The 23,443-nt window shown below is 41.4% G+C and overlaps 1 protein-coding gene across 5 annotated transcripts in view; it reads right to left on the bottom strand.

The window, feature by feature from the left end:
* The window catches only part of LEF1 (lymphoid enhancer binding factor 1), a 118,237-nt gene extending 95,066 nt beyond the window's left edge, over positions 1-23,171 (bottom strand). For all 5 annotated transcript variants that reach the window (XM_030864100.2, XM_060299108.1, XM_060299109.1 and 2 more), the window contains exons 1-3: positions 22,035-23,171; positions 19,525-19,591; positions 17,948-18,081 (exon numbers count right to left, since the gene is read on the bottom strand). In XM_030864100.2, coding sequence (XP_030719960.2) covers positions 17,948-18,081; positions 19,525-19,591; positions 22,035-22,247 — 414 coding nt within the window. In that variant the 5' untranslated portion in view covers positions 22,248-23,171. The remainder of the gene's footprint in view (positions 1-17,947; positions 18,082-19,524; positions 19,592-22,034) is intronic.
* Positions 23,172-23,443: the final 272 nt, after the last annotated feature.

The raw sequence follows: 23,443 nt of genomic DNA, 5'->3' as shown, positions 1-23,443 counted from the left end.
TGGTTGAAAATAGCAAACACCCCAGCGCAGACATCTAATCTAGGGGAAGGAAGGCAGCAGAATTCTCACACAGCTGCTGGAGGGCAGGGCCACAAGAAGGGCACACAGGAGATACCGCAAGGTCGGCATAAAGCGCAACCTCCGATGATGTAACTTAGCTGGGCCATAGCAGGGTCACACATGGCCAACAGCCCAGCGTGCGGCAAACCCAGGCGACTCTGAGCCATCCACAAGTAACCTACATGCAAAGAACCTACTTAACCGGACAAAAAGAGGAGTATTTTCACGAGTGTTGCAGAATCTGCTGGTCTCATAAGAAAACCCTCACAGGAAACACACAGCAGCCAGCTTGTCAGAAGTATCTTATTGGATCAAATAGCAATACAGCTTCCCTTTACTTTCTCCATCAATCTAGAGCGGTGGGCTATAATGTAGTATAGGAAGAGTACACAGCATCATCCGCTGGGGTGCAGGAAGAAAACATTACAATGTCCATACTTATTTTTATGTTAAATCACTTACGCTTTGCAAAATATTTCTAATATACAGATTGTCACTGGGCAAACGCCCCCATTTACTCTGTATGTCAGATGGTCAAGAAGGCAAGTGGATTGAAGACAATGCTAACAATGAAAACACAAGTAAAATCAAGAAAATGGCAAAGCTAACAGCTATCCTACTTCTAATAACAACTCTTTAAGCGCCTGTCTTAGAGCTAAAATCTAGGATGAGATCTGACAAGAAGCTAACTGAAATAATTAGAAATTATTTATTTTATTTGAAAGAAGAATTTGCAGCTTCCATCAATGACCATACACAGTGCCCTAAGTGTATACTCTAATTTGAGTTATTAGATAAATGTGTAATTCAGCTATATAATTCATAAATAATTACACAGTGGTCAAAGGTTTTAACTGGTAGGGATCTGCAATCAAAAGTATTCTCATCACTAAGTTATGTATCTGAAATATCAACTGACTTTAACTTTCCTCCCTCCCGAAAAAGACTAAATCAACTCATTTTCTCACTGCACTAATGCTTATACCGACATCAGAGAGGGTATCCAACCTCTGGAAGGTGAGATTCAGCCATGAAGAAGCAGAGGAAGAAATGAATGAAGTAGTGATAACATGCTACAACATGAAGGAACCTCAAAGATACTATGCTAAGTCAAAGAAGCAAGTCACAAAGGACCACCTATTATGATTCCATTCTTACAAGATGTCCCAAACGGGGAAATCTATTGAGACAAAAAAAAAAAAAAAATAGATTAGTGGTTGCTTAAACCTGGGGTGGGGTGGTGAGGGAACAGGGAGATGGTGGGGTGACAGTTGAAGGGTACAGGGTTACTTTCTGAGGTGATGAAAATGTTCCAAAACTGACTGTGGCGATGATTCCTCACATCTGTGAACACGTTAAAAACCATTAAACTATACCCTTTGAATGAGTGAACCATATGCAACGTGAATTACATCTCAATAAAGCTATTTAAAAATAAGTAATCACTGAATAAATGCTAAATAAATGAATACATTCCTCCTCCCCAATTAAAAAAAAAGGCAAAGTTTCGAGAAAACCCTCCCAGACATGATCCCCCTGAGTCAAACTACTGTGGGACTTAATCCTTGTCCACAGGGCTACCCTGTGACTTTAAAACGACCAAATGGTTGCTTGTGGCAATGCAGCATCTGGATGACAACTGTGGGCAAGGAATTCTAGGAACATATTGGGGTGTGCGAAAAAGAGGAAAAGCGGAAATAGTTATGGGTTGGTTCCCTGAAGCAGACCTTTATTGGTCAGCAAGCCCACTGCATGGAACTATTCAAATTAGATGTCCAGATCTCACTTGCATGGGTTAGTCTGCAATTGGGGCGCCCCCAGAGGTGACTAATGGGCAACGAGATGCCGTCCCAGAGCCAGGCAGAAGCAGTACTGGGTTCATTTTCTTTGCTTCTCAAACCATCAGACCTTGCTCTGCTCTAAGAGCAGAAACACTCCTTTGCCAAAGCACTGAGGTCAATTCTGATGTTTTCAGTGCCGATAAAACAGCTCAACGGAAACGCACATCTCATGCAGCTCAGCAGTCTGGCGCCCAAAAGCCCAGGGACTGTGCTTCTCAGTCCCCGCAACCACTTGTTCCCACTGTGAGACAAGAATGCCAAGGCTTGAGGGTTAGGAACCCCTTCAGAGACAAACAGCCGGTCAACGACTTGCCTAACTTCTTGTCAGTATTTTTTCCCCACCACGAAATTAGCAACAACAGAACTTAAAGAAAAAATTAAAAGCCTTTTAAAATTTATTTTTCCAATCCTAAGGAAAGAAAATTAATTTTTCTGCAGGTAGCCAACCATTTTCAAACTTCACATTGCATACACATCATTGAATTCATTCATTAACTATTTAGACAACCAACAAACATAAAATAAACACCTCAGATGTCCCTGAATTACAAACCGTTTTCTCAATTGTAGGCTAAATGTCAAATTTCTCTTGCTCTTTCCATCTTGGGAGGAACTATTTCCTTTTGAAAAATTTCATCTCTGACTAATTTCCCCAATGAGATACATGAGAACCCCTCAAAAATCTAGTTGATTTGATCTTACATTATTTAAATTTGGCTTTAGCTTAGAATTATTCAATAAATGGTATAGAAGGCATGAAAGCGAAGATCCTCAGGCCTGTGATTCACAGATCTATCTTGATACCTATTCCAAGCAGGTAGTCATTCCCTGCCATGGATTTTGACCAAATATTTCCTATATGCGGTAACTAAGTAACATCGTTTTCAAAGCAGTCGTTTCCTGCTGTATTTCCAACTCTCAGGAAAATTTTCAGACTGTGAGTAAAGAAACAGAAACAGAGAGGTAAAAGTAATGTTCCCCTTGGACAGCTACCAAGTGGCTGATTCTGCATTTGGGCTTAGCCATTCAAGATCCAGCGCATGTGTTCTTAGCCCTACATGACATAAGCCAAAGGAAACTTGTCTACCTTCCTGAGCCTCTGTTTGCCTAATTCTAATTGTGGTCAAGTCTGACAATAACTCTTAATGTGGTTAAAGAGTACACAGAGCAAATGTCTCACAAGTTAAGGTTTCTGGTGGTGGTGCTAATGAAAGTGACACAGTACCAACAACTAAGCAGAGGAGGGTCTGACGCCTAGCCTTCGTTCTTACCATCAATCAACTTGGCAGTGATGTTGATAAACTCGCCCCTTTAAAATGCTTTATGATGGGTGTGTTAACTTACTTTAAAAATAAATAAATAGGGCTTCCCCGGTGGCGCAGTGGTTGAGAGTCCGCCTGCCGATGCAGGGGACACGGGTTCATGCCCCGGTCCGGGAGGATCCCACATGCCATGGAGCGGCTGGGCCCATTAGCCATGGCCGCTGACCCTATGCGTCCAGAGCCTGTGCTCTGCAATGGGAGAGGCCACGGCGGTGAGAGGCCCGCGTACCGCAAAATAAATAAATAAATAAATAAATAAATAAAACAAAATGCTCTATAAATTATTGAGTTCTTTTCTTAAATAGTCTTAGGTTACTTACTATGCGTAACTTTTAATTTTAAAAAGTGTTTATTTATTAAAACAACTCTCCTGGCCCAACCCAAACAGAACTATCTACACAAGCATTTTAAAATAACTAAACCAAAAACTCTCTATCATATATCAAATGGTCCATACTGAACTGAAAGCAGGTAAAGAAAGGTTGGCACATATGAAAACTACAACCCTCAGGAACTGTTCAGTAGGCTGCACCACTGCAGGAAGACCTGCCCACTCCTGTTCCCTGGGTCCTGCTCACTCTGCGTTCAGCCGTGGGTGTCTGCACAAGCGTCTCTCCCTTCCTAAACCGTAAGCTCCTTGAGGGTGGTGACCCTGTCTTCACTGTCACGTATGTTAACAATGGGGCTCAGCACAATGACTTTCAAAATAAGTGCCTTCAATGAACGTTTATGAGATGAATGATAAGTCACACCTGAAATAAACATTCTTTGGTGTTTGCCTTCGTTCTACCAGGAAACCTGTTTTAACCCTAAACTTGAGGGTTAATTCAGAAACTGCTACAACAACAGGTATCTTCTTCTGATAGTGAAATGAAATAAAATGTTTTTTCCTGGTTACTGTACCATCCTACAAGAGTCAAAAGAGTATCTTCTCTTCTGAAATAAATTATAAAAAATGAGCCAAGCTAATGCTGGAAAGCATTTTCTTGGAATCAAAATGGTTAATGTGCTTGATATATAAAAACCTCTTATAAATCAAGAAAGGTATGATCAAGTGATTCACATAAACATGTAAAAACATATTTAATCTGAAATCTGCATAGACTTATTTCTATAAACTATTTAATTCTACATAACCTAAAAAATAGATTATGAATAAATACGCATTTTTAACAGGGTTTCATTTAGCATTGTTTCAAACAAGTAAAAACAAAAAAATAACACCCATAATTGAGGATAAAATCAATAAACTGAAATACTCTTATAACTGGATGGTATCCAGCCGTGACAATTGATGATACAGACCTTTACTTATTCACATTGAAAGATGAGCAACAATATCTTTTTAATGAAAAAGTTATAATAAAATAATAACCTTATGAACCACCTTATAAAAGTACTTGTATTATAGGTACAGTGGAGAAAGAACATCTTAAAAAAATATATAAATGAAACCATTATATCTGAGTGACAAATACAGGCAGTTTTATTTTTTTCTATTCTTTAATGAGTTTTCCCCTGACTTTTTAAAAACAATATTACTTTAAAACGACAACAAAAATCTCCTTTTGAGAGAAAGAAAATTGTTTCTAATAATTATTTTCTTAACAAAAAAAGTTTCTTCATTTTTTTAAGGAAACCCACTGTTGCAACTTCTCAGGAATGATCACAATTCCAGTTAATCCTAAACTAATTTCTTTTACTTAACCTAACATCACGATACCACAAAAATCACCACAAACAGCTCCTAGAAACGAAGCACAAACCACATTTTAATTGCTTATTGTGCAAAGAACACTCTTTGGCAGTAGATTTTTGCCTGTAAATACTCAGTTCTTATGGAAGGAGGCAACATCATTCACCAAAGTGATTCCAAGATTTACAAAACCTTTGGCCACACAGCTGTTTGATTAAGCTATTTAGTCCTTAAGACTTGAGGACACTGGGACCCTAGAAGTGAGCAATAGGAATTCCTATACAAGTCAGACATTTGTCACCTAAGAAACAAACATTTCCTGGGAATTTTCAAGAACACATTGAGCAATCACATGGTTATGTGCTGAATGAACCAGAAGACAAATTTCAAGTATTCTTAGAGCTTGCTAATCAAGCCACCACTAAAGCTGAACCGTTTACATTGTTTAATAAAACACAAGCATAACAGACACTTTTAATCCTCAAAGTGATTTATCGACATTGACTAAGGATTATTCTTTAGGGGGGGAACTAGTTTATAAAACGGGTCCCAGTTCCTAAATCAAGGCTATCTGACTTTGAATCCAAGTTCTACCGCTTACTAAGCTTTGGAACTATAGCAATCAATATAACCTCTCTGTGCCTCAGTTTCTTGAATGGAAAGATGGGAAGACTAGGTAGTGTTCACTTCATAGTGTTACACTGAGTATTTAATAAGAAAAATGCAGGTAAAGTGAACTCATTAAATATTACATGCTAGTATATTAATACTATTCCTCTCCTCACCTATAGGCAATATGCAGTTCTGTTTTTCATAACCACACAGAGGCTTCTAATCAAGGTCCAGGCAGCTCCAGAGGTAAGTGATTTTGTAAGGCACAAAAAATTAAATAAATTAGATAAATTATGGACCGAAATGATGTCCATAATGTAAAATGTTTGGTTGCAGATACTGGTTAATTTTTTGTTTTCTTAACATAAAAGAGAAAACACAGGATAGTCCTTAAGCCAAACTCATGTATGTCTGTCCTAAAACTTGCTCCTCTTTCTAAATTCATTATTTCCACTAATACTGCCCCCTCATCATCAGGCTAGAACTTTCACCATCTTTTTTGCATCTCCCCTAATTTTCCCTCCCTTCGCTACATCTAACTTGTAATTTGCTCTTTCTAAATTCATTATTTCCACTAATACCGCCCCCTCATCATCAGGCTAGTACTTCCACCACCTTTTTTGCATCTCCCCCGATTTCCCCTCACTTCGCTGCATCTAACTTGTTGCCTTTGAACTCTGTGTTCTCTATTAGCACCACAGCTATTACTACCAAACATAATGTTAAAGACATTTATAATTCCATATACTATTTTATTTTATGCTTGCAAATACCATATAGATTAAGAATCATTTACATCTTCCTGATGAGAAATTCACTGATTCAACAATCATCTAGCATCTTCTGAGTACCAGTGGCAGTGATGGCAATGAAAACTGAAGTTGCAGAAAGCACCCTGCAGTGAGAGTCAAGGCCTGGTCCAAGCATGGTACCACTACTTACTAGCTGTATATCCTGGCAAATTAACTACTTTATCTGACCAAGCATTTCTTGGTCTGGTCTTACAGTGGTCCTTAACCACTTCCATGGCCCCTATGCCTCAGTTGCTCAAACCTCCTTATGCCTCAGTCTTCTCATCTGTAAAATGGGGATACTGGGGATATCACTGGGTTATTGTGAGGATTAAATGAGCTAATATACATAAAGTGCTCAGAACAGGTCCTGGCACTTACTAAATACTCAAAACTAATAGCTAATTCTATCCCATGGATTATACTTAATGCTCAGATAATTTCTAAGCTCAATTCAGGTCTGTGATTCTGTATTAGCTTATATTTTATTAAAGTGTCTCCATTTAAATATAGATTGATATCTGGTGTCACTGCCCTATATTAATGAATTTTAAAATTTTCTGCTCTATTTATTCCACAAATATCCGTGGAGTAACCTGCTCTATGCCAGGTAGTATAACAGGCTGTGAGCAACAGAGATGAGTAAGACAAGCTCCTTATCCTAAAGGAACTAACAGTGAGACAGAAAGACACGGAGACAACCAATGATTATAAGATGTGGTAACGGTTATGAAGAAGGTCCTGTGGGAACCCACAGCAGAGAGCACTTAGTCTTAACTGGTGGTGCAATCAGAACTTCATGAGGTACCATTTAGCCTGGATCTTTCAGGAGGAACAAGACTGTGCTGGCAGGGAAGAGGGAGCAGGGCATTTCAGGGAGACCAAGCTGTAATTACCTGAAGACAGGGATTTGGGAAAGCGTTTAGGATGCAGGTCTGGAAATGTCACTGAATCGTAGGCTGCAGGGTCTGGTGGTAAGGAGGCAAGGCTTGCAAGGTGGATGATTCCAGATTGCATAAAGCTTTGAAAATAATGCCAAAGAATGTGGGTTATGGGAAACCCCCTGAGGTCTGACTAGAAGTGAGCAGGGTGCCAGTGGTCTCCATGAGGCATAGCGCTGAACTGAGCTGAGTGGAGAGAAAGTAAGCTTTGGGGCCAAAGTGCCTGACTGCTTTCTAGGTGTGCGAGTCACTTGGGATATCTAAGCCCAAGTGAATTAAATTATTGAATGTCTACTTGATCAGTGTTTTTTCAAACCTTACTGTAGGTAAGAATCGCTAAAGTACCTGGTTAAAAGTGTACGTGGTACGTGTTATGTCCTGCTTGTCGCTTCTGGTTCAGGACATTTGCAGAAGGGCCTACATATTTGCCTTTTGAATAAGAATACCAGTAAATTCGGATGCAGTTGGTCCGCCTTCCACAGACACTACTACTAATGCAGAGTGCCAGGTACTTTCATAAGTAGACGAGGTGGCAGTCTATGTTGCAGGTGAAGAAATCAAGGTCCAGAGAGGAGGTAGCTGGCTGCAGCCGGTCACTAGCAGACCCCGACATCTAGATCTTCAGACCCCAAACGCAGTGCTCCGCTGTAGCTCCCGTCGTGTACGCACGCGCGTCTCACCACTGTCCCGGCTCTCGGTCTGATCAGGGATTATGACTAAGGAGATAAACACACTCTCCTTCGCCCCTCCTCCCTAGCCTGGCAGCGGCTGCAGCCTTTGTCCCTCCCACCCCCTCACTCACTTTCCACAAAGGAAAGCGACTCATCTCTGGTGATCTGGAGAAAGAACTGGGCAAGGACGGACTGACCCTTTGTTCTCCCTCTGGGGGCCAGCTTGCCCGAGCGTGGGTTTGTTCTCGTCTCCAGTTCTATAGGACGTAAGCTCCCTGCCCCTGTTAGGGAGGCCTGTGACTTAGTGGTGTGTTCCATCTGGGCAAGTCAAAGGAAGTCCAAATTCGTGTCACGGTTCAAGCCACGTTCTCCAATCCAGCCTTATTAATAATGAAGTTGACATTCTGCTCCCCGTCTGTCCAGCTTCTTGTCTATTGCTGGACTGACTCTTGACTAGGAGAAGGCATGACACCAACCATAACCAAATATGAATGTAGTCAAGTGATACTTCTAAATACTGACTTCAAATGTTTTTTTAAGGTTAAATTGCAATGTTGGGTTACCCCCAAATTAAAAAGGTGCATTCATTGCCTTTGACTCTACAATTCCACTTCTAGCAATTCATTCCAAGGAAACAGAATTTGCGCAAAGATGTAGTTAGAAAATATGCATTGCATCACAATGTTGCTTAAGAGAGAGGAAAAAAAAGTGACACCACCTAAATGTCTTACCAACAAAACTGATTAAATAAATTAGGCAATAAATCAGGCATTAAAAATGATGTTACAGAAGATATCCACTGTATACTGGTGGGAAAAAAGCAAGTACAAAATGGTATATTATGTTTCCATTACCATGCATGTATAACATATACTTACGTGTGTTTATGTGTATTTCTAAGTGTGCGTAGGAAGAGGTCTAAAATGCTGCATGGCGAGTTTCGAGATCATCTCTGACGGCAGGACCCTAAGAATTTAATATTTGCTATTCCTTTTGCTCATCTGAGTTTTCTAGTGTACTGCTTTTTAAATGAAAGTATTTTCTTTTTATTTTCATAAAAAATAGCTAAGCATTACTGAAAAGAAGTTGCCAACAAAATCTTCAAAATAATAACTTTTTGCTTTACATTTAATCAACATTATGATTCATTTAATAAGTGTTTTATGTTCTGAAAGGCAAATTTGGTCATTTTTTATGAAAATAAACAAGTCTTCAGACCTTAAGAAGGGAAGGGCAGTGACTCTGTCGCTTACTAAACTGAAGCAGGTTCCTGCTGCCCCTGAGGATGGGCCCTTCTTTTCAGCATGGAGATTACTACACCCAACCACAGTTTCCATTCGCGTAAATTGCCTAGCACAGCACCTGGCGCATGACAGTAGTTAAAAAAGAAAAAAAAAAAAGTTAATCGTTTTCCCTTTCAAAAGAATTTCTTGAGTTTTAATTTTAAACTTTTAACATATACCAAAAAAAAAAAAAAAAAAGAGTAAAAACCAATTCAAGCAATGTCTGGGAGACTTGATTCTTTTCCTAACCCTGCCAGATACTTAACTGGTTAGCCCATTTGTAGTAAACGGTAAACAGTTTTTACTTTGGTACTCCTGGTTTTGTTTCAGACTTTAAAAAATCTTAAGTATTGGGGTCTAAGACAATGTTTAACACACTTGAGATAAGACCACAATACCTTTTTCCTTTGGTCCAAGTCATATGAACTAGTGTGCCAAGATGATACGTGTCCATAATTATTACAAGGTATAATACATGATGTTTAAAACTGAAGAAGTCTACCAAGAAAGCTAACTCCACACTGAAATATATTTAACATTCACTGAGTTTTACTGAAAGAAAAAGAAAAGTCTTGAAAGGATGAAAGCTGTAATTTTCCAACGAGACTAGAAAAACACTGATGTCTCTCTGCTGCCTGGCCAACATATCCCCCCTTGGACCTGATTTTTTTTAGATGCCACGAAAGCTCGAAAGACTTAAGTCAGAAGAAAATTTGAAGGGGGAAAAGAATAACTCTCCTGTCGTCCTCTACATTCACGCGGCTCTTAAATCTCCTCTCTATATAATGTTTGCAGTGGAGAAAAGAAACCCAGCTGCTAAAGGATTAAGGAAAAAAAGGTTTCCTAAATAAAAATCAATTACTACCCCCATCCAAGGAGTTAAGTTATCTGTCAATTTCATATCAAATGTTAGAAGGATATGAGATTTTTAAACAAATCTTAAATTTAGAAATCCATTCCCTCACACATCTCATTCCCTTAGTAGAAGAAAATCAGGTGCTCTCCTAACAGCTGCGAGAGAAAAAAGAGCCCAAGAGGAGAAAGCTGTCTCTGTAAAGAATATAATGACAATTCCCAAAACTTTTATTTTATGCTAATATTTTCTAAAAGTTAATGTAAGGCCTTGACCCAGTGTCCAATTTCCAGGCCTGCATGGGGCCATGGTAAGAACCAAAAATGTCTCCCCTTTCTCAGGAGCTTCTTGGATACAGTCAAACACCTCTTGTGACAGAATTCCTACCAGGTGGGCATGAGGGCGTACGCCATCTGAGACTTCTGCTTTGCTCCCATAGCTAAAAAACCAAATGCTTTCACAGGCTTTGCGCCATCTGAACTGTACATCCACCATATAAGGTAGGCAACCAGATATTAACATGCCTCACGATAAACAAGGAAACAAACTCTGATAGAGGTCAGGTACCTTCCCAAGGCTTTGGGGGAGAGTGATGGACGTGGGTCTAGACCCCAGACCTTTTGATATCTTGCCTAGGACTTCCCTCCTCCACAGGCCCAGGCTTCACAGGAGGATCCCTACCTCTGCCTGATACAGACTCAAAAGTTCTGCTCTCCACATTGCTGAAGAATATAATCAATTTACAACACACACTGGCCTAGAAGAGTCAGCGCTGATGCTACCATACGTATTTAAAAAGAACATGCAGAATTTTTTAATATCTCAAAATACCTCAAGTGTTACTGAAAAAAGAAATGTCCTTTCTACCTGGGAAAGAATAAAAATGAATTGAGAAGCATTAACCGTACGATACAGAAACAAAATTGAAGATGGTTTGCTTCTTTATTACTTTATTTCCATCTCAAGCACCCTTCTGAAAAAAGCGTTTCTATCACCTCTTCTTCTTCAATCAGGTTTCTAGGACATAAGTAAGAGATAAGTACTTCTTATGATCCGTCCTCAAATGAGGACCAAATCCCATTCTTTTTCACTCTAGCAGCGAGCTCTCCAGCTGACTGTTTTCAGCTGTTACTCGGAAACAACATTCTGAAGGACTCTGACTTCCTCATTAAAGACAATGGTCTAATGCTCTTTTTTTTTTCCCACTGAAGCAACAAATCAGAGAAAACGTAAAATAATAAAATACTAAGGATTTATTTAGCAGACACTTTCAGATTTTGCTTTTCATATAGCGTTTGGTTGAATAAAGACAGATCCTTTGGAAATATCCCCAGAAATACATGAAAAATTTCTACAACATTATTTATTCAGCAAATCTACTGAAGTGTCTATCCTGTGCTAGGCTACTCATGACATATAACTATCTCCTAGTTCATCAGTCGTCCCCGATCAACTATCATTCACAGTTAATAGGCTTTATTGCAAAACTTTTCAGGATTTAAAAAAAAAAGGATTTATAAAAATATTTTTCTGTGTCAGCTTTTAACAGTTTTGGTAACTGTTTCATTCAGCTGACAATAATAAGAGAAAATTAAAACTACACTAGAGCCATCCCTCTTTTTATGTTATCGTACCTTCCCTTTGTCCACCCCTCATTCAACCTTTCTCTATATTGAGTAAAGTAGTAACAGGCTTCCTTTTTAAAGCGAACATAACAGCAACAGTAAATTACCATGACTAAGATCAAAACTTGATTCTGCAGAACTGTCACCAAGTTCCATACAGTATTGTACGTGGGCATAGCTAGAAACAACGGTCAATAATCAAAAGGTTTTTTTAGAGTCTACTTGCCTCCGGTTAGCTGCAAAATTACAACACATTTCTAGACCCTCTGTGATGCAACATCTCTGCCAGTCATATTTCTCCTACAGACGCGGGAAAGAGGACAGGTAACCTAAACTCTTGTTCGCGCTGTAATGCCCTTGCAGTTTTCCCTGTACGGATTGAAGGCAAGCAAGTAACGTTCTTCAGTGAGCTTTATACTGATCTACATATAGCAAGTGGATAATTTCAGCAGGCTTAGAGATTTGGCTAGAATGGGTATTGTGTATAAATGTACTGCTTTACAGAGACTTTACAGTCCTCTGAACAGCCTCTGATAATAGTCTGCAAGTAGTCCCAGCTAGATTGGCTAGATTATCAGAAGCTGGGAGTTAGCAATCCCTGTTCCCTATCCATCCTCTGCTCAACTCCTGACTCTCCTTTTTGGTGCATTCAATCTCTCCCCTTGCTCATCTTTGTTGCTGGTCTCCAGGCCATTTTCGGGCTTTGTGCCTCCAAATCTTATAGACTGATAATTTATACGCTTAAAGTGACTTCAAAGCTTACAGCAGAGTCTACAGTTCCTACAGGAACTTCACGAGGTCACAATTAATATTTAAAAAGTGATCACCAATCTAAAATATATTTTAAAAATTATTTAAATAAAGTCCAATGGCTGCCTTTTCCAAATGAGTAAGGACCTGCTGGGACAGTACAAAGCAGTACTAAGTCCCTTGATTGCCACAGTATTAGCTTTCTACAGACTGGCTCAGTTTGGCATAATGACTGAAGTAATAACTTTAAAGATACAAAGTTTAAATGAATACCCTCTTTTTAAAAAACTTCAGTCCCATGACAGTGGCACCTATATAATGCTGAGCTCTACCTTTGCCTGGGAATAAAACATATGTGCCTTTCTGCCGGCCCATGGAAGTGCTGACACATTTTCTCTTTAAACTTCAAGTTTATCTTGAAATCACAGGGAAACCAGTTTTATAAAATTCCGATTTTGTCTATAATACGTAAACAAGGAACGAGGGGAGTCAGAGAGGAATGGAATGGTCTAACTGCTTAAAAAAATGTCAGTCACATAAACCACAAACAGTTCTGCCTAAAGAACTAACAGGATTAGTTAAAAACAAAACAAGACTCAAAAAGTTGCAAAAATCTCTCAGTTGATACTGTGGAAGAATACTTGTGAGGTAACAAGTTCGAGTCCAGATAGACCCATTTATGAGGCCCTTACTCTGTCCTGTTGGAATTACAAGAGTCAGTCTGCAAGACAGAAATGGATCAAAACAGTTGGGTTGATGAGAGCCAAGTCCAGGACCTGTAAGGGGGCAGGGGAAGGGGGTATTTCAAAGAGCAAGATTTTCTGCAGGTTGGCTTAATGGTCTTGTTGTAATGAAACTGGGTTGTTCTCATATCTTTATGAATGAACAAGAAATTTCTAGGGTCATTTCAGAAAAATCTATCAACGAAGGCTCACACTTGTGCAGTACCAGTCATGCAAGGGCAGTATTAGCTCCCGAAGGGTCACAGGTAGCATGGGCTCCCAGGACACTTGAATTAGCATGCCATTCGGTCATAAGATTTCTAAATTATCTGAAGGGGAAATGGCAATCACTCCCAGTTATTCTGACTGTGGTCCTTTCCCAACTTTGTAGCAGTACAATTAAGATGAATCAAACAAGGATTTCCCCGGCAGTCCAGTGGTCAACACTCTGCACTCCCAATTCAAGGGGTGCAGGTTCGATCCCTGGTTGGGGAAGTAAGATTCCACATGCCATGTGGTGTGGCAAAAAATAAATAAATAAAAGATGAATCAGACAGAAGAGTTTGGGGCCCTGAGGAACTTTCCCACACATTCTCCTGACATCACAGTCAAATCTGAGATAGAATATACTTTCTAAAACTTAACTTCTCCTGAACTTGAGGTAAAAGGAAAATTTAATATACTTAGCTTCAAAAAGTACACAACTTAGATTAGAAAATTTAAAATAATTTATCAGTAAGTCAAATGAAGTAGCTCCTTGCAGTAAAGTGAAAAAACACTTAAAATTTTTGCTCAAAACATAAGCTATAGTCTCCCTGTACCCTTGAATTAAGAAGCCATAGTCTCCCTATTGATTATGGTTTCTGTGATTATTTTCACAGCCAAGTAGCAGTGTGATGGACAGCTGGATAAGTGTAAGCTTACTGATTAGACATGTCCACCTACTTCCTTAATTCCAGATGTGAACAATGGCAAAAATCTAATTTTAACTGTAAGCAAATACAAACATGGGCGGGGGAGGTTAAGACAAAGTTATAATAGGTAAATTCTGTTCATCAAAAATCAAAACGTTGATTCCCTTCAGGTAAAAACCATACAATAGAACTGAGTTGCTCAAAATAACAACAACAACAAAAAAAACCCTGAAACATTTTAATAGCAATGTCTACTAAAAATAAGAAAGATGAAATTCAAACAGAAACATCTTCCTTTCCCACCTAAAAATCCATCCTCAGATCACAAAGAAACAAACGATGCAGTCTGCAGTACTATCCTGGCCAGGTGTTACTGTGGTTGGTGTGACCCGAGCTGCAACGTTTGCTGACGCTTCCTGAGCTAAGTCTGCTGCTTTTCCCTTGAGCAGCTAAAGAGAAATGAGATGTTTCTCTTCAGAGAGAGGTGCTAAACATTTGGGTTGCATGAGGGACAAATGGAAGTTTGACACCTAAGATGAATAACCACAGTGCATGAGGCCAATGGGAACTTTCACTATGTAACGCCAGCCGAGCTCACTGTCACACAGTATTCAGGCACACAAGTGCCAGGACCCAGCGCAGGAGGCAAAGAACTATTTTTTCCTTTTAATACGTTACCATTGGCCTCCAAGGATTTTCATAAATAAGACTCGGAGAAAGTGTTCGGAGTATGCTTTTAATAAACTCTCCAGGGCCCTTGCTCTGAAATATTTCAAAGGCTCCTGCATCCTCTCACACTCGATGAAGGCGACCACCTCAAGCCAAGGTTTACTGTGCTTTAAGAACTCATGACACCAAAAGTGTCATTATTACAGGTGCTTTCTTGCTAGGCCCAATTTATCTGAACCAAGAAGTCTTACTTAAAATTCTATGAAACACCCTCACAAGATTTCTGGTATAGACACACCTCTAAGAATTTCTGTTCTAGAAGGATGTAATTAGCCGATTAAAATTTCCCTTCAGGTGGAAAAAAAGAAAAAAAGCTCGATTGGCAAAGGTGGTTCTCCTGTGTAGGTAATACTATATTTAGGCCATGGGTAAAAGCTGTGCGAGCATACATGTGCCAGTGTTTGCCTAAAAAAGAGCAGACACATAATAGAATTGTTCAAATGAGCCACCAGCAGAAACATTTCTGTGCGTGCCAGTTGGATCATCTGCAGTTACATGTGAACAGAAGATTCTGTGTGGGGAAGGGCTGGTCAGGGCCCTCCCTCACCCCCAGATGTTTTTCTAATCCTAACACCTGAGGGCAGCAGATACAGTAAACAAGCAGTTGTTTGTAATGCAAATCCAAGTAACAGGGCTGACAGGGGACTGCTCCCAGGCAAAGCCCAAACCCAAATGGTCACCCTGCTCCTGACTCCTGACACCCTAGATGCAAACCTATCACTGTGGATGTCAGTTGCACAAACACTCAGTCCTACTAAGGACAGAGTTAAAGAGAAAGAGGCAGAAGTGTGGTTACGGGTAAAGAGGAGGGGCTGCCTTCCGGTTAAAGTGTTTTGGGTCTCAGACACACTAAAAACAGCTGTTAATTATTAAAAACCAAAGATTTCAACTCACTTCGGTCAGACCCTAAAAGAAAAAAATTGAACATTGTCTCGTGGTGAAACCTGAAAAGCTTCTCAAATTGTGCAAACTGCAGAATATCCCAAGAAAGGTGCCTAAAATAAATGTGTTCTAAAATGTAACAGAATAAAGCAACGCAGCAGATAGGAGGGTTAAGGTAACTGTTTCCTGACCACACCCCTTTCCTCCACTCTACACCCACCAGCATTTATTCTGGCCACAAATCTTTCCCAAACAATGAATGACTGTTCAATTCACTGACCTCAGAATTTTAATACATACACTAACAATAAATACTTTCCATTCTAACAATTTAAAATGATTAGTATACTGAGGGGGTGAAAATGCTGGTTTAAAGAGGAAGAGAAGCTTAATTTTCAGTATTCTTAGGAATAATTTATAAATATCAATAGACTTTAATTATACCGACTTTTTAAAAATTATTGCTTTGAAAGGAGAAGTGGCTAAAGAATAAATTCCACAAATACTTATTAAGCATTAACTGCGTACACAGCCTAAAAGTATAAGATTATTTTGGTAGCTATTTTCTATTGTTACCAAGTCAGAGACTATAATTTGATTTGTTGTTCTAAAAAGGCTTCAGCAGAAATCTTCAATTATTCCCTATCTAAAACATAGGCTCCTCCCCCTCCCCTCCAAAACATCAACAAAAGAAAAACAGCCCAACTTTAAAATATCTGAATGTACGCATATTTAATTCAACAATATAAAGTCTCCTACAAATTTTAAGACTCAGAAGCATTTATTTGGGTGGTCTCTGAATGTTAAAAACCATATTTGCTTTTATTAGTTCATTCACCTTTTAGATAAGAGATTTCTATGTACCACACACACATTTCTATCATTAAGTATTAGAAAAGCCTTTTAAAATGTGAAATCGCTCTTTCCTGTAACAACCATCACAAGATTTCCAAGATCTCCATTTTAGCTGCTATATGCAAATTAGAAAAATCTCATTCCCTGCTTAAAAGGTCACATATCTTTTTGGAACTTGTGGGAAAAAATTATAACTTCTAAATCACAGTGCCCGCATAAAGTGGTTGTATTTCATAGATCTATCGCTTCAATAGTTGAGGGCCACAGGTAATCAAGATAACCATAAATACTCTTGTTTGTTGATGACTGATTAGGAGGTATTCCTCTCTCCTACTCTGTAGTATCTCATGGCTCCCAGATTCTGTCCACTGAGGTATCAGTGATAGTACTTGCCCCCAGATGTCTGTGACTGATTTTTTTTTTTCACTTGGTGGAAGCACTGGGCTAATAAGGCAAAGACTACAGGTTCCATTTTATAATCCTAGATTGACTCGCGGGAGGGCCAGTTAGACTGAAACCCTCATCCTCAACACCCAAATATACATGTTTTTCATTGGGGTTTGGGTGGTTGAGGGAGAGTGAGGCCAGAAAGAAGGTATATATATTGACGGAGCAATAAAAACCCATCACTACCTACGAAGAGACAAATCTCAGGGAGAACTCCATCACCAGCACATTTCACATTCATGTACTACAGAGGTAACCCTTTAGCTGTTTTCTTACTATATAAATGAGGTCTCCATGTTATGCATAATGTGTAAAGCAGCTATAATGCCACTGGATTTTTAAAACTTGAAAGTTAACTGAACCCCGAGATAAAAAAGAACAATTTTCATTAGAATTATCTTCAAGTGATACTTTCTTAACAATTGACAATAACGCAAAAAATAGCTCATTCCTCCCCACCCCCAAACTGATTTTAAAGAAACGTTAGCTAACACAATAAAATGAGACACTGTTTTAAAAGCTGACGTAACATTTCCAATATTCAGCTCCAAATAAGCCAAAGGAGTTCTGATTCTACATAGCTTATGGGCAATGAAAGACATACAGCACTTAGTTAATTGAAAGATTAAATCAATTTCTCTCATCAGAGTAGAAAGCAAAATACTCATAAAATCATGAAATTTGCTGATTTAAATTCAATGATTCCACGATAGCTCGTGATCTGTTTTTTATTATCTTAACCAATACCCCCAAAGCTAAAATTCCAAGTGCAAAACATCAAAAGTAGCAATATTGTATGTGAGGCAGCCATTCCTCATAGCAGGTCTTATTTAGCAACGACTGGTCACACATAATGAAAGCATTTCCAGTGTCTTTAAAAAAACAAACATTTTGCCAAAATACAAAGTAATTTACACTTCTGAAATAATCTGCAACATCAGCATGTTACTCACTGTTCTCGGGATGGGTGGAGAAAGAGATCCATTGGACATGTATGGGTCATTATTCATGTTTGGCATCATTATGTACCCGGAATAACTCGAGTAAGAGGGTCCCTTGTTGTAGAGTCCTCCATCTGGATGCTTTCCTGAGAGAATGCAAGGAACAATCAAATGTGCTTTGACTTCCTTTTTATATCACTGTATTTTTCATTGAAAAGTTAATAGTACTGCTTCAAATCACACCTTACATAAGAGATTTGTTTACGAAGTATTGTAACTGGATTATTATGCTCTATTTTAGATTGACAGTATTTATTCCCTTAAATGGCTTAGCAGTGAACCAGATGTTTGAAAAACATGTGGTTCAATTTATTGCCACTACTGACTGGTTTGTTACTGGTGTTTTTACAAAAATAAGTGTTATCCATCTAACTTAATTTGTTCTAATACTAACAAACTGGACTAAGAAATACAGACACATGAAAGAAGACACAAAGCTGTAATATAAATATACTAGGCCATTCAGCTATACCCACACGTATATATTTATACACTTGAAGTTATGCTCCATCTTACTGGCAAACTCAAAAATTCTACCTGTGCTTCTAGATTTCTGGAAAATTTCTAGATTTTTACTGAGGGAGCAAGCTGTATCTAGCATATGGGCAACTACCCAAATTTATGAAGGATTAACTACAGGAGACTTAATTTTATGTGCTATACTTACATCACTCTGGTAAAGAAATGTGTGTTTGTTCACTGTATACATTTCTTCTCTTTAATCTGTGTGACTACTTTGTAGCTCAGAAGGAAGCCTGATATTATAGTTCTCTTCTCTTCTTCCCCTAGCTGACATATTGTATATGCGAACACCTCATTCTGGTCAGGCCAATTGTAAGTAATTAAAGGAGAACAGAAATGTAGACTGTTCAACAAGGGAACCCTAAAGATTACAGATTCTTTTAAAGTCACACGGAGTTCTCCTTAAATCTTAAAAAATATGTAGAATTTTTACAGTTTTGAGCAAGAATCAGCAATGGGGAGAAAGTCTATCACGTTCCATATGCATAGTTCTTAATTTTAAGAATAACGTTTTATATTTTTACAAGTTAGAGTCTTCTTTACTGAGCCATATTTAGTCTGCGCATACAGTGCCTGCCTTCTCACTATAACAAGAAACAGCAATTTCACAAATGAAAGCCCATTTGAAACTATTCTTGTTGGAAAATAAATTGGTGTAGACTGTCACTCTTTATAACAATGCAGGAAAAAATAGCAAAGATCTACAATTAGAACTTCAGGTAAAATGAGAAAACTAATTATAGACATTTCTCTTCCACAAAGAATCTGGAAGCCAACAGAAATTCAAAAGCCCCTAAGTCATTCAGTTTTTAAATTATGTAACTATACATTAGTGATAAGCAATAAGTTTCCCGGGTTTTCTTTCCCATTTTGTTAAAACACAGGCACAGTCTTATCACATATGATTCGAGTTTCTTGGATGCAAACAAAAATAGCAAAACATACCTACATTCACAAATTGCACACGTTAAATGTTAAGGTTGGGAGAGATAGAATTAGCGTCTTACCGTCATCAGGGTGTTCTCTGGCCTTGTCGTGGTAGGAGTCCTGAGAGGTTTGTGCTTGTCTGGCCACCTAACAAGACGAATCCCCACCCCCAAAAGAAAGATCACTTTAGAGTTTGTGACAATAATGATATAAGTGTGTATCCACTGGTAACGCAAAAGAGGAGAATCAGGTGCAACTCAATCTACTTGTTTATTAATCTAAGAGGATAGGCTAAGGCTGAGTACTGGGAAGTCTTTCTCTTTTCAACATGTGTTTTTGAAAATTATCTACCCAGGACTACCAGCTATAAATGATAATAACAACAGAAACAAACTTGCGAACAATCCATATGCTGTTCTGACCACTGTTTACTAAAACACAACAAGGCTACTTGGATACCTAATATGACAAGAATTTGAGTTAACGGCGGCGTTAATCATTTTGATGGCTTCTTCAACCACTGTTTACTTCAATCAGAGCTGATTAACAGTGGGCTGAAATATTTTGCAACTGAAAATGACATTTAACTAAAAACAAGCCCATCACTCACAAATGGAGATCTTAGGCAACTGTCCCAAACCAATCCCAGCAGGAGCTCTTCTCCTCATAAGCTACCATGGCTGGCTCAGTGCAAGCTTACGAGAGAAAAGTAAACTGTTCTGTGGTTAAAGGGAGGAAAACTTGAAAATTGGGCTATAGACTTCTAAAAGGTAGCCCAGCTAATGTCAGTTTGGGTAACCATCATCCACCCAGACTCAACCACCTGCAAATCAGCGGTATTACCCCTTCACTGTCTTCCTTGGGTCTGCCCCATGCCCACTTACCACTGGTAAAGATTAACAGAGCCCTAATAGGAGTTCTGGACTTCAAATGCAGCACCCTTCTCCCCAAGGCAGAAACGTTTAGAAAATGTGAAGTGCGTAGCAACTTTACTTATTGAAAAAGAAAGGACGAGGAAAAGGGGTAGAAATTTTAAAAGGCTGCTCTACAAATATGAGTTTGGCCTCGAATGTTTTGGATGTCATTTGGTTCCTCGGACATCTGTCCTCCCACTGGCCTCCTTCCCCCCATACACACATAGTCACAAATCTTTTAAGTGGAGCTGGGTGTGCCCTGGCCACCCCTAGGTTCCCCCCTAATTGGCATATTGGGATGAAAGACTCAGGGTATGGAGAACACCCCTATGCTCCCCTTAGAACCCAGGCCCCCGGGCTTCCAAAATGCGTACTCACCCCTGCCATTAGGATAAAGAAGGCAACTCTGAGGTGTTCTTAAACTTACTGTTTAAAACCCAAAATGTCCCCGCCCCCAAAACCACACGCTTTCTTTTTGGGGGCAGAAGGATGCCATTTAAGGAAAAAGAATATACCCTCCAAATTTCTTTGGAGGGAAAAAGCGTTGGTGAAATCATCTGAGTGTCAGGACTTTTCTACCGGATTTCCTCCAAAGAGTTTCCCAGTTGTTGAACAAGGGTGGCCAGTGGAGTGTCGGGTATCAGGGTCCATCCGCCCCCCCTCCCCCCACTTCTGAAGCTCTCCGCGAGGCCTGAAATAGCCCTTCCGCGAGGTCCTGCTCACTGGCTTTCTCTCGCCAGCACCCACGTGTCTCTATTTACTCTACTCGGGTTACCATCGCTATCGCCCGCAGCCGGCCAGGAGATCTGATAAAGCGCTTTCCACCCTCCCCTGAGTGAGTGCACCGGTTTCCGCTGCATCTCTCCGACTCGCCCTTCTTCTGCAAAGATTTAAAGGCCTGATTCGGGCCCAAACTAACCCCAAATATAAGCGTACTTTTTTTCTTTACGTGGCGATGATTGGAGCAAGCTAGCGTTGCGGGCGGTACTGCGAGCCCCCCCCGCCCTGGGGTGTCTCGGCTCGCCCACGGCTGCTGGCAGCCGGCCCCAGCGGCCCAAAGGACCCGCGCCCGAACCGCCCCCGCCGCCCGGGCGCGCGCCCCCTCGGCCGGCCGGCTCCGCAGCGGTTGGGACCGCCCCGCCTGTCCCCGGCCCACGCCCGCCTCCCCTTCCTCGGGCCTGTGCCTCTGCTCGCCTTTACCTAAGCCTTTGGTGGTTTAACGCACTTTTGCAGAGACATCTACCGAGAAAGATAGCGGGTGCACTCTGTTTTCCGTCCTACGGAAGAACTTCTCAGTAGTGTTGTTCAGACATACTCGCTTTAATCGCACTCCCTAAACCCCACTAAAAAGTCCGAAGGCCAAACATGATGGGTTAAGGGCAGGTTCTCCTGGCCGCAAACCAACGGTTTAAGTCACCAAACCCCAAAACTGATCCACTTGGAATGTTTCCCAGCACACCACACACACACACACACACACACACACACACACACACACACAAAGAAAGAAAGAACACTAACCAGGAGCCCAGCCACCCGCCCCCATCCCCCCACCCTGCAGACCTAATCGGGACCCTTCAGCCAAGGCTCTCCAGCGCCTTCCCTCCCTTCTTCCCTCTCTGCTCTTCCCCCGGACCCGCCACGCCTCTCAAAGCTCGGGGCAGCAGCCCGCTCACCTCGTGGCCGTTGCTCGCCGGGATGATTTCGGATTCGTTAACCAAGGAAGACTTGATGTCGGCTAAGTCACCTTCCTCTTCAGGGTGACTGATCTCGGCGAAAATCTTCTCCTTCTGGGGATCGCCCTCGTCTTTGAAGGGGATCATCTCGTCCGTGGCGCAGAGTTCCGGGTCCCCCCCACCGCCGCCGCCTGCCCCGGAGAGTTGGGGCATCCCGACCACTCTGTAATCTCCGCTCCGCTGGGGGAGCACCCCAGGCGACAGCAGAAAAGAGAAGGGGTCAACGAAAAGGGGAGGAGGAGAAGGAGAATTGAAAGGATGCGTGAGGAAGGAGAGCAGGCGGAAGCCGGGCTGGAGAGCGCCGGGCTGGCGGCCGGCAGCCGGAGCTGCTGCAGCGGCGCCCGCGCCCCAGTGGCCGCCCGTGCCTTCCCACTCCGCAAAGACCTACGCCCGCGCCCGTCCCCGACGCCGAAAGACACAGGGATGCGAGGGCCGCAGCAGCTGGCGCCTCTGGGGGCGTCTGTGCTGCGCGCTAGGCTAGGCTGCCCGGGCGGCCGCCCCACGCCCCCAGCGTCTCCGGGGTCTGCGCGCGGAGGACGCCAGTTCCGGAGGAGTTTTGACTCTCCAAAGGCCAGTGGAGAGTCCGTCGGCGCGTCTCTACGCAAATCTCTCCACCTTTGCTTTCCCAGATGCCGATCTGGGAGTCTGTTTTCCAAGAAAAGAAGGGAGCTAGGCAAAACGGCTCCGTTTGTCCCAGTAGAGGCGGTGCAAAGAGAATCAGAAGATAACGAAATGTCCACTTCCTGGAGGATAAAAAAAAAAAAGAGCCACCCGGATTGGAGATGTCCGTTTTAAAGCTTCTTATTTCCTTCCCTTTCGCTTCGGTTTTCCGTCTCCAGGAGCATTTAATCTGCCAGAGGAAAAGGTGGGGGCGGAGGAGGAGGGAAAGAGAAAGAGAAGAAGTTTGCCAAGAATAAAGTTTGTGTCGGCGAGTGCAGGGAGTCGGCAGTGGAGGGCACGGCTGGGTCTCGAGGAGTCACAGCAGGGGCCTCGGACCCAAAAGATTCTGCCGGGAGCTGGAGCCGACACACACACACACACACACGCACACGCACACGCACACACACACACACACACACACACACACACAAAACCCGATCCCTCTTTGTTCCCGTCTCGAGTTTCCTCAGTCTGGCTCGCTCGCTCTTTTGCTCGCCGCTCTCCACGCCTCCGCCGCACCGCTTGTCAAAGCAAAGAGCTTCACCCCTCGGGTTCGCCAGGCCCGGGGGAGGGGGACGCCCCGAGCTTGGCCGCGTGCGGGGCTGCGGGCGCGTCCCAGCTCCTCAGCCGGAGAGCGCGCAGCCTGGTCCCTCCTCCGCGCCCTGCCCCGCAGGTGAGCGGCAGCGCCT

The sequence above is a fragment of the Globicephala melas genome, chromosome 5 (assembly GCF_963455315.2).
Source record: "Globicephala melas chromosome 5, mGloMel1.2, whole genome shotgun sequence".
Classification (NCBI taxonomy): Eukaryota; Metazoa; Chordata; class Mammalia; order Artiodactyla; family Delphinidae; genus Globicephala; species Globicephala melas.
Note: the sequence above shows the minus strand (reverse complement) of the source record. Positions and strands in the feature narration are given on the sequence as shown.